General features: G+C 40.5%; 1 protein-coding gene across 1 annotated transcript in view; it reads right to left on the bottom strand.

Annotated features, from left to right (window-relative positions):
- LOC144493999 (uncharacterized) overlaps positions 1-12281 on the bottom strand; it is a 44186-nt gene that overhangs the window by 5016 nt on the left and 26889 nt on the right. Inside the window, exons 2-6 of the mRNA XM_078213572.1 lie at positions 9062-9248; positions 3310-3434; positions 2826-2966; positions 2343-2420; positions 980-1147 (exon numbers count right to left, since the gene is read on the bottom strand). Coding sequence (XP_078069698.1) covers positions 980-1147; positions 2343-2420; positions 2826-2966; positions 3310-3434; positions 9062-9248 — 699 coding nt within the window. The remainder of the gene's footprint in view (positions 1-979; positions 1148-2342; positions 2421-2825; positions 2967-3309; positions 3435-9061; positions 9249-12281) is intronic.

Below are 12281 nucleotides of genomic sequence, written 5' to 3'. Positions count from 1 at the left end.
TACCAAAATGAATCACCTCACATTTATCAGGGTTAAACTCCATTTGCCATTTTTCAGCCCAGCTTTGCATCCTATCTATGTCTCTTTGCAGCCTACAACAGCCCTCCACCTCATCCACTACTCCACCAATCTTGGTGTCATCAGCAAATTTACTGATCCACCCTCCTCTAAGTCATTAATAAAAATCACAGAGCAGAGGACCAAGCACTGATCCCTGCGGCACACCGCTAGCAACCTGCCTCCAATCCGAAAATTTTCCATCCACCACCACCCTCTGTCTTCGGTCAGACAGCCAGTTACCTATCCAATCGGCCAACTTTCCCTCTATCCCACACCTCCTCACTTTCATCATAAGCCGACCATGGGGGACCTTATCAAACGCCTTACTAAAATCCATGTATATGACATCAACTGCCCTACCTTCATCAACACACTTAGTTACCTCCTCAAAAAATTCTATCAAATTTGTGAGGCATGACTTGCCCTTCACGAATCCGTGCTGACTATCTCGGATTAATCCGCATCTTTCTAAATGGTCGTAAATCCCATCCCTAAGGACCCTTTCCATCAATTTACCAACCACCGAAGTAAGACTAACCGGTCTATAATTACCAGGGTCATTTCTATTCCCTTTCTTAAACAGAGGAACAACATTCGCCATTCTCCAGTCCTCTGGCACCATCCCCGTGGACAGCGAGGACCCAAAGATCAGCGCCAAAGGCTCTGCAATCTCATCCCTTGCCTCCCACAGAATCCTAGGATACATTTCATCAGGCCCAGGGGACTTATCGACCTTCAGTTTATTCAAAACTGCCAAGACATCCTCCCTCCGAACATCTATTTCCTCCAGCCTATTAGCCTGTAACACCTTCTCTTCCTCAAAAACATGGCCCAAGTTTACTTGCATAGTTAAAATTTAAATCCTTTTTATTGGACCCCAAGAATGCCATCTTGGGGAGTGAATGTTTAGTGAACTCACCAAAACTATTTGAGCTTCATTTGTATGATATGGAGCCCGGAGTAATATCCGAGACATTGTGGTGATGATGCCATAGTTCATTTGATGTGCTTCTTTCACAGTCATCCTCTTTTTGCCACCAGGCATGTGAAATACTACTTGCCATATCCCACTTTCTGCACTAGTTGCCTTGATGAATAAAACCAAAAAGGTTGGATGAGTCCTTTCATGAAGTAGGAAAAGTGTCCAATGTTAAATTTTCCCCTCCAAAAATCAGAAAATGCCAACAGGTGCAGTATAAATGATTTTTTAAAACTAGAGAAAGCATGGGTCAAATAGAGAGATTAAAGTGGAGTCAAATTAGATGGCAGAATCTACATTAATGCAACTCAGCATACTCTAGGCCCAAAATAAACTGGGCTCTCCAGTACCATGGATTGCCTTGGTAAAGAACACCTCAACATCCCTGTCACAATATTTTACACCCCCCAGATGCACAGAAATTTTACTATTTCGTATTAACATGAAAACCCTTTAAAACCAAGAAGTGCATGTGACTTTAATGCATGATATTCAGAAAACTTCTTGCAATCGCAAGTCATAGTCCACAATCTGCATTGCACCTTACCCCTCATTTCATTTGATCCAAAAAATTATGGTTAATAGTTAACATGCTTTAGGTAACTGATAATTTGGATGAATTGTACTGTGCAAAAAGGTGTTTGTCAGGTGGGAGTACCCAGACCAAAAACTGCAGTGTGCAGAGAATGGCATGATTTGCTGAAGTTTTTGCATCAGGGAAAAGACAGACAACATCCCTTTAAAAGGAAAGGTATCCAAGCTGGAGATTAAGAGTCAAATTGGCACTGTTGTGTGGCCCTTGGATTCCTGCAAGTAACTCAGCCAGGAGAGGCCTTGATGGAACTATGACTTGTATTGGAAGAGGATAGGGAGGTAATTACAGACCAGTTTAAAAGGTTTATGGTACAAGGCTAGAACATAAAAATCTAGCCTGCAGTGGTTAGGGTGACTTGGTCAGTTACCCAGAAGTCATGCATGGAGTGCTCATCAGCAGATAATATTCAACTAAATATAGTGAATCTGATGTGTCACTAATATTCAGAGAAAATCTTTATGCCAGATAGAAGTCTGCCACAACACCCAATTTTGGGCAATCCTTTTATCATTGTGTATGATTTATTGGCATCACCACAATTCAACATGGGGGTTTAGTATTTTGTGCATATAGCCATTTATAATACCTGGGTTACAAGGTGTTCATTTTTGCCTTTTTGGGCAAGCCACACTGCACCCTGTGCACATATTTGTATCAAACAATTCCTTTCCATTCCAATGTTGGAAAATCTTTAAAATAAAAACTTACTTCTGGAAATACTAAAGCCCAATCTTCAGCATCTTGGGCATAATCTTCAATGGGTGGTATATTTCTTTGTACAGAGACCTGTGCATGATTGATTATAAGATGAAGTTAGTGCATTACAAATGCTACATACCTTTATACTATTGGGCACTGAGCCAAACTATCACTCCATTGAAGAATCAGACTCGAAGCACTAGCTATGTTCACCCCACAGATGCTGTCAGACTGAGATTTTCCATTTCAAGTTAAATAGGACCACAGGGAAATTACAAGGACACAAGCAATCAAAGCACATCTTTTCAAAAAGAAATGCAAAAGAACCTACTGGATACACTAGTGGAAAGGCATCAAGCATTTGAAGATCAGTATAGGCTACTGTTACACCTACAGATATTTAAATTAAATAATGCTGATTAAAAACAGATTCCTCAACTGTTCAGGCAAAATGGCTTGTTTGATTTGACTGGGCAGTTAGTAATGTTTTACCTGCATATAGTTTTCTTCACAGTACATTTCCCTTGCAGCCCATGGTGAGTACATACAAGTCATGGTTTCAATATATGTTGAAGCTTGTGTGTCAGTTTCTGATACTTTTATTTGTATAGTGATACTGAATTGCTCATCATTCTGCAGATAAATTGAAGTGCAATAAATAAGAAAACTCTAGTAATAAAAACATTCAAGTAATAGATTTACAATTGGCAATATTTGATCATTCAGGCACCAAGGACTGAGCAATCTTGTGCACTTCCATCCCCGTCATGATGCCTTATATTAAGCCAGTTAGTTATCCCTCCAATGCTGCTGTCCCAAGAAACCATGCTCTAAACAAGATTGTAAAATTTGGACCATGTTTCAAATGCATCCTAAATATTGAAACAAGCAATATTTGCATCTCACTAGTGCATCCTCTGGTCAAGGCAAATATGTAAAAACAGCATCTCCACACTAGATACTCAGATCTACTTACCAAATTATGGACAAAGCAGCTGAGGACAGAAGCACGGAATTCCACATTCTGGCGATCCACTACAATTGTATAACCACATTGTGATGCAAACTTTGGTGTAATGGGAAAAATATAACCAGACTGATCTGAGAAAGTAAAACAAGGGGTTATCATGCAAGCTGAATCAATTATGATTATTGATGATATTTCTCTGCAAAGAGAAAGTGAACTGGAGGTCAAACATGTCCTGAGAATCCATGTTGCAGGATTATTTGTATGGGGGCAGTGGCACAAGAGGAAAGGTTCACCCATTAGTTTTTCTAGGCTATTGAAAGTGGCATAGTTGCTCAAGTTACTAGATTGTATTGACTGTAACAATCTTTCCATACACAACGGATGGACTAAATATTCATGAATCATCAAGCTACAATTAATGGAATTGAAATGAATTCCCTCGGTAATGCATAGTATAGAATTGAACCGTTGGATCAGATGTCTCATCTCCAGTCATGAAGTATTGGAAATATTGTCACTTAAGAATTAATCTACAGGATCTAAGCATCACTGGCAAGGCCAGCAGTTGTTACCCATTCCTAGTTGCTTGCAAGGTGCTGGTGAGCTGCAGGCCCACTCAGTGCAATTAGAGGGGATTCTGACCCAGGGTGATAGTGAATAAATAGCATAACGGCAAGTGACTTGGGCGGGGAGCTTCCAGCTAGAGTTCCCCATGTGTTTGCTGACATTGCCCTTCAAGATGATAGAAGTCATGGGTTTAAGGCCAGGAGAGATGGTACACATGACTGCCACTGGGCATTGGACAGTTGTAGAAGGGTGCCAAATGGGTCCCAGATGATGTTAAGTCTCACTCATCCAGGCCAGGGGCAGATATTCCATCACACACCTTACTTGTGCCTTGTAGAAATCAGGTAGAGTTATTCACTGCAGGATTCCTAGTCTGACCTGTTCTTGTGTCTATGGTATGGCTATTCCAGTTCAATGATGTTGATGGTGGGTAATGTCTTTGAGTGTCAAGGGGCTATGGTTAGATTTCTTCTTGAAGATGGTCATTCCAATTTGATAATCCTGAGCTTATCAAATTGGACAGTGACTATTGTAATAGTCACATTGTATGATAAACTTCAGTGAATCAACTGCTCAGTTCGACCAGGAGTAAACATTGAGAAAAGTTTTTCAGTGAAGGATTTGTTACTGGGCTCCAATTCTTAGTCCACAGCAGGATTTTAAAAAAGCTATGTTACTGGTTATATTCAGCTAGAATACACACCTCTTTAAAATCACCTTGGATGGGCTCCAAGGGTGTCAGTCAACCTAGATCTATGAAGCACATGCATGATAACCAGTCGGATTTGAATTTATAGAATCTAATGGTATCCCACATCAATAATTTTATTTAAAAATCATTCATGGGTTGTGAGCATCATTGGCTAGGACAACTTATTTTCCATCACTAATTGCCGGCGAGCTGCCTTCTTGATGAGTACACCAATATAAAATTTCAGGGTAGAACATCGCTAATCAGCCTGGTTCCACTTATGATGCGGTGCCTTGAAATGCAAGTTACTTCACTAAAGTCCACCTCGGTGTCACCAGTAAGAAAATGGAGGGCGTTTTAAGAGGAAAAATTACTAACATTTAAATAGTTCATAGGACACATTAAGTCGACACAAATAAAAACGCTATCCGGTTCACTTAATTTTTTGTATCGGAGGTTTAAGACGTTTGCACTATTATTGCACGACGCGGGGGAAGATCCCTAGATTAGAGTCAAAGTTGGAACTGGCATACAATGCAAATCCATGACTCCATCCCACCAGTATTAAAACCAACCGAGCAGCGTGGAGAAAAAAAAAGCTTACCAATAACACTAATCTGCCAAAACCTCCCAGCAAGAAAGTGCTTATTGAGTCCAACCCAAAAGACACTGTCGCGACATTCAGTCTTCAGGAAACCTGCAGAAGTGAACCAAAGGAATTCCTTCAATATTAAACTCCAGACCTTGGGAGAGGACACAAGTACACCCGGTTTAAGGCCAACACTGACCTGGAGGCGCAGTTTGCATCCATACTACAGGCGTCGTCACAACCACCGATAATATCAATCTGTTAAATAAATAGAGCAGCCGTGAACACAAAGATGGGAAACTCCTTTCCAACTCCCTTCACATTGCAAAAAAAAACTTACCGAAATAACAGGGCAGACGCCATAGTCCAAATTCTATGCCCAGTCCACTACGTTAAGCTGCTTCACCCGCAACAGAAATGAAATGCAAACACGCTCCCAATGAAAGGAGTGGGGAGGCGCGCTATTTAACCTGGGCTCAGAGTCACGCGCTCATCAGCAGCACCTGGGCTTTTCATTATAGAGTCACTGCTCAATCTTCACCCCTTTGCTGGGTCTCAGTTATGGTTAAAAAGATCAAGTCTGATCCTCTCGGGCAGTACTGAGGGATCCTGGACTGCCCCAGTGCTGATGTTCGGATGAGACCTTAAACTCTTGTGCAGAAAAGTCATGGACTTGAAATGTGAACTCCACAAATGCTGCCTGATCTGCTGAGTATTGCCAACATTTTTGTTTGTTTCTTGTTTTCAGCGTCTGCAGCGTTTTACAAGTCTGCCCTGTCAGGTGTGTTTGAAAGATCCCACAGTACTATCTTGGAAAAAAAACAGGAGATTTATCCTGGGTATCTTGGCCCAATATTTATGCCTCAATCAGCATCACAAAAACAGATTATCTGGTCATTATCACGTTAAAATTTTGAAAACAAAATCCCTGATTGAGATTTCTAAAGATTGTGTACCTGATGTGTATGAGTGATGAGTTCAAACTGAAATTTCCATACTTAGAAGTTCATGGTTTGTTTAGGATTTCATCATTCGTGTTAAGACCATAAGACATAGGAGCAGAATTAGGCCACCTGGACCATCGAGTCTGCTCCGTCATTCAATCATGCCTGATATTTTTCTCATCCCCATTGTTGATTTATGCACATTTTAAGTTTGAACATGTCCTTATGATACCAGGAAGATACTTGTGTAACCTGATGTTAATAAAATGGACCCAATTTCCTGTTTATTTCATTTCATTAGAATTAAATCCCTCTTCCAGTCCTGACAATCTACCCAGAATTTACAGCTCTTCCTTCCCCACTGGAACATTTGAAGGCGAGTGCACGTAAGGTGAAGTGGGTGGACAGCACTCACCCCAAACTGTCCACTATATTATGAAAGGTGAACAAGACAAAGCATACCCAATTTAAAATTCAGACAATAATGTTTCAATTTTGAAAGTCCTAACTCCTCAGTAAATCAAAGAAATCTCTGTCAAGCATCTCATATTTTCTCCTTCACAACTTTGCTAGTTATCCAACTATAAACATAATACAAATCTAAATTATATAAAATAAATGACAGAGTATACACTATCTGTGCTTATTTCCATGTTGTAACTTATGTGCACCCACTTGAGTGATACTCAGGCTTTAATGTTTTGGGCTTCATTCTCATAGGTAGAAGTTTTCAATCCTGCTTTTTTCCTTTCCTCCAGCCATGCACAACTTCAGGTCTAGTTTTAGAAGCGATTATTTATGTAAACAGTTGAAATTAAGTTTTTGGAAACTTCTGTGCCAATCCAATATTCTTTGCCTATTCACTTATTATTATGCCTTGGATGTAGATGTAAGCTTTAAAGCGTGTTTTGTGTATTACAATAACAATAGTTATTAAATTTATTGATATCTGTGTGCATACTTATATTAAAATCAGAGAATTGGTTAGCTCAGTTGGCTGGACAGCTGGTTCGTGATGCAGAGTGACACCAGCTGTGCAGCTTTATTTATTTTTTATTCATTCGTGGGATATGGGCGTTGCTGGCTGGCCAGCATTTGTTCCCCATCCCTAGTTGCTCTTGAGAAGGTGGTGGTGAGCTGCCTTCTTGAATCGCTGCAGTCCATGTTCTATGGGTTGACCCACAATACCGTTAGGAAGAGAATTCCAGGATTTTGACCCAGCAACTGCAAAGGAATGGTGACATATTTTCAAGTCAGGATGGTGAGTGACATGGAGGGGAACTTGCAGGTCATGGTGTTCCCATTTATCTGCTGCCCTTGTCCTTCTAGATGGAAGTGGTTGTGGGTTTGGAAGGTGCTGTCTAAGGATCTTTGGCGAATTGCTGCAGTGCATCTTGTAGATAGTACACACTGCTGCTGCTGAACGTCGGTGGTGGAGGGATTGAATGTTTGTAGATGTGGTGTCAATCAAGCGGGCTGCTTTGTCCTGGATGGTGTGAAGCTTCTTGAGTGTTGTTGGAGCTGGATCCATCCAGGCAAGTGGGGAGTATTCCATCACACTCCTGAATTGTGCCTTGTAGATGGTGGATAGGCTCTGGAGAGTCAGGATGTGAGTTACTCACTGCAGTATTCCTAGCCTCTGACCTGCTCTTGTAGCTACTGTGTTTATGTGGTGAGTCCAGTTGAGTTTCTGGTCAATGGTAACCCCAGGGATGTTGACAGTGGGGGATTCAGTGATGGTTATACCATTGAGTGTCAAGGGGTGGTGGTTAGAGTGTCTCTTATTGGTGATGATCATTGCCTGGCATTTGTGTGGCGTGAATGTTACTTGCCACTTGTCACTGGTATTCCCATACCAGTCGAGGTTATTCATGAAGGCCTACTTTCTCAACCTTGTCCCTCGCCTGAGGTGTGGTGATCCTCAGATTGAAATTACCACCGGTCAGCACTCCCCCTCAAAGGGGAGAGCAGCCTATGGTCATCTGGGACTATGGCGACTTTACCTTTTTTTTAATATTAAGAAGCTTACCCAGAACAGAGGTTCCTGTAGCTGCTGGCATTGTAAGTGTTAAACTTACCAGAAGTATAACGTTTGGACTGCTTTGTTAAGGCAAATATTCTGCAATATATGGCTGGAGAACCTGTTGCCCTCAACCTACCTTCACTTGACTTGAGCATATTTTTATTCACAATGAAAATGTTTCCAATCTCTTGGCAAATTCTGATTATCATTTTTATATATTTTTTAGATAGAAATTATTTTTAAATTCACAGTATGTTCTATTAATGATTATTAGGTATCTGGATATCAATCTTATATTAACCTCTGTGACACCCAGGGGATTGATTGTACTTGCAATTGAGGACTATAGAACCTGCACATGGAAATAGTGAAGAATTGTACATTGAAAGTAACAGGTTGCGACATGGGCCTCTATGTTTGTGAATAAATGTTTTGTAGAATTGCCAAGGTGGTATGTTGTTAATCTTGGCCAATAACAAATAGTTGCCAACTTTCTTAGGAGAGATAATTTTAATCTTGGCAAGCAATTCAGATAATTTGACAACATCTATGTTTTCCATTAGATTAGCGGTGTAAAACATGTGTTCACCCTCTTTATCCCATTGTGCACATCATCATTTTCTGGTTTGTGAATCACCTCCTATATATGTTTCTGACAGGATACAAGATTGTCATTTCAAGTGCTTGAAGGTACCCATTATGTATGGTCTGTTTGGATCAATGCACTGTTTATAGCTGCATCAGCCTTTGCTGTATTGCATTGTTGGTGCTACTGGTGTTTTCTGCCACATACTTTGCAGAATTGATGAAAAGTTGGGCAGCCTTTGGAAGGCCACAACTCCCACATGTCTTGCTAGGTTTGGGTGTTCTACTTAGTGTGTCATCTACTAATTGTGTTTGTACAATAATTGGGTTTGTACTTAGGATTTATAAGCTCTGTTGACCTGCGAGGATCGCTTCGTGCTTGCATCCAACTTTGAGTAGGTCTTCAATTTCAGGCTTGTCTAGCAGATCTTTCTGGAATGGCTTCATGGAGGTGGATGCGGCTACTAACTCAACTCTGGCTTCTAGTTCTGCATCTGCAAAATTACAGTATGTGCCCTTTTCTGCATCTGCTATGAATGCTGTAGGCTGTTGTTGAAATAACATGAAATTTAGTCAATGAACACAAAAGTTTAACCTGAGTTTGAACCAGTTTTCTAATGTACCTTTTGGGGAGTAACATATCTTTTAGGGAGTGATTAGCTTTTCTGCTGTTAATATTGATTTGTTCAGCCTACACAGACCTTCATTCCCAGTTAAAACATAAAATGCTGAGAAAAATTCAACAGTCTGGCAGCATTTGTGAAGAGAGAAACAGAGTTAACGTTTCAAGTCCATATGGCTCTTCCAGCATTTTCTGTTTTTTTTTAGATTTTCAGCATCCATGGCATTTTGCTTTTATTTACTTAATTCCCTGTTACTAGGTGAAAATTTAGGCTTGCTTGTCTAATTCAGATACACCTGAATAAACCATGATGTGGAGATGCCGGCGTTGGATTTGGGTGGGCACAGTAAGAAGTCTCACAACACCAGGTTAAAGTCCAACAGGTTTATTTGGTATCATGAGCTTTTGGAGCGCTGCTCCTTCATCAGGTGAGTGACCAATAAACCGTGGCTCTTTAGGTGGTTTAAACATTTAAACATTTTGAATTAGGTGAATAAGTCAGTTGTATCTTCAGACTGGAAATTTTGTAGACGCTCTGACAATATCTCTTGGACCTTCCTTCTACTATAGTACCTGAATGAGTGCCACTGTAGCCATATTCACACACTTCTCTGAAGGCCCACCCGTTAGAATCTCTGGCCTGATTTTGATTCTCCCTCCCTCATTATTAATCTGGCCCATACCCAGGTCACTTGCCTTTCCTGACTGTGCTAACCTTGTGCTGTTCCTCTTGACATACAATCCCCACTCACTGAACTGGCAGGCTATACATTGCAGTCTCATCATGAGTGATTGTCTGCTTACCAGCTCTTCATTTGAGCACTGTGTCTTCAAAGCTTCTCTGTGCAGTCACCACACTATGGTTTCAACACTCCTCCATGCTGCAACTTTGTTGCGTTCTGACCAAAACATTAAGGGTCATCTTATGTCATGTAGCATGACCTAAGACTGTTCACCATGTTGCATCTGTGCTTAATTTTGCTGCCAAGATGAGCATCATGTTGTTTTAAAGGAACAACTGCTGCAAACCATGTTATGTTTTATAATGATATAAAAGCACCAGTCACTCATGAGGAATTGGGTAAATGTATTGTGTGTTCATTTGTTGAGATTAGGCACATGGGATGAGAGTTACATGGGTATAAATTGTGAAGACACCAGCAACAGAAATGTCTCTTTTTGTATGTGTTCTGCTCAAACAAAAGTCAATCAAGAACTAGATAATTTCATTTCCGGTGATGTCATTCTGCATTCCCTTAAAGGCACGTTACAATAGATGGGACCTTGGTTTAATGTCTCATCTAACATATGGCACTTCTGACTGTGTTGCTTTCCTTCAGGGCTGCACTGGGAGGGTCAGCCTAGACTTTTATGCTCAAGTTCCTGGGGTGGAACTTGCATTGCTGCAATTACAACCATAACAATTCCCATTGGAAAGTTGGCATTCCATCAAAACTGCACTGGAGTGCCAATCTGTTTTATGTTCTCTGGACTGGTGCTTGAACCCACAACCTTGTAGCCCAGAAGTGGAATGCTTAGCCACAACTGACAATGATTTTCTGTCTTATTTCACTGTTTCTACTATCCATTAAACACTTAGATTCATTGTATTTACATCTGATTCCAAACTAGAATACCCAATTGAATCTGAGGAAACAGCTCAGGAACTCCTAAGTATGTTAAACAAATTATGTAAGTAGCTGACACAAAGGCTGATGAAATTTAATATTGACAAGTACAACATGGGACAGGGTTTCCCAAACCTTTTGAGCCATGGAACCCCAAGTGATCTCTGAAGAGCATCAGGGAACTCCAAGCATTCTCATAATGTTCACACAACTTTTTGCCGTGAAATAGATGCGAACATAGAAATCAAATGTAAACAAGTCTTTTTTTAGTTATATCTCTGCATATATTAGGAATAAAGAGGCACACAGCCAAAAATAAATTTTCCAACTACATGCCCATCTCACATTAACCTCTGGCCAAATCATCCTCCCATGGCCATTCAATGTTTACCCCAGAAGTAGTACCCAGTTTAGGAGTGGGTAATCCGGTAACAATTAAAAAGTTATGAAAAAAGATACCCAAGTCTTGCCTTTGGTCATTTTTAATAGGAGTAACAATGCTGGAAAGCTGATTCTCTTATCAGACACATGTACCTTTGCCTCCCACAAACACTCACATCTCTCTCTCCCATATTCACACACATCTCTCTCACTCACCCCTTTCTCTCACACACATGCCTCTCTTTCTAACACACACTCTTCCCTCCCACACTCACTCACATTTCTTACCCACATTAATACATAGACACACACCTTTCTCTCTCACACACACACAGCCCTATCAGCTATTTCAAAGGGCATTTAAGAGTGAACCACATTTGTGTGGATCTGGAGTCACATGTAGGCCAGACCAAATAAAGATGGTAGAACCTTTCCGAAAGCACATTAGTGACCCAGGAAGGTTTTTGCAACAATAGACAATAGTTTCATGGTCATTATTAGGCTTTTAATTCCAGAGTTTTTACTGTGTTCAAAATTCAACATTTGCCGGAGTGGGATTCAAACTCAGAGCATTACCCCGGATTCTGGATTACTAGTCCAGTGACAATACCACTAAACCAATACCTACCATATTACTGATATCCAATTACTGATCTGCTATCAGAGTAATTATCCCATCACCTATTATTAAGGGGACAACATTGCCTTCAAATAAACAATAAACAAGGACAATTACGTATAGGCCATAAATACTGACTCAACCAATGAAGCCCACATCCCAACATTGAATAATAATAACAATAAAATCAGCCTTTAATAATTCAGCAATTAAACATCCAGAAGCCACAGTAGCAGAGAACTAAAACATATTCCAAGGATTTGAGTAAAATAATTTCATCTGATCTCGGTCCCATTGAATTGACTGACTTTCTTGAATCTGCACAGCAA

This window comes from Mustelus asterias, chromosome 5, assembly GCF_964213995.1.
Source record: "Mustelus asterias chromosome 5, sMusAst1.hap1.1, whole genome shotgun sequence".
Taxonomy (NCBI): domain Eukaryota; kingdom Metazoa; phylum Chordata; class Chondrichthyes; order Carcharhiniformes; family Triakidae; genus Mustelus; species Mustelus asterias.
This window is presented reverse-complemented; position numbering and strand designations above follow the sequence as displayed.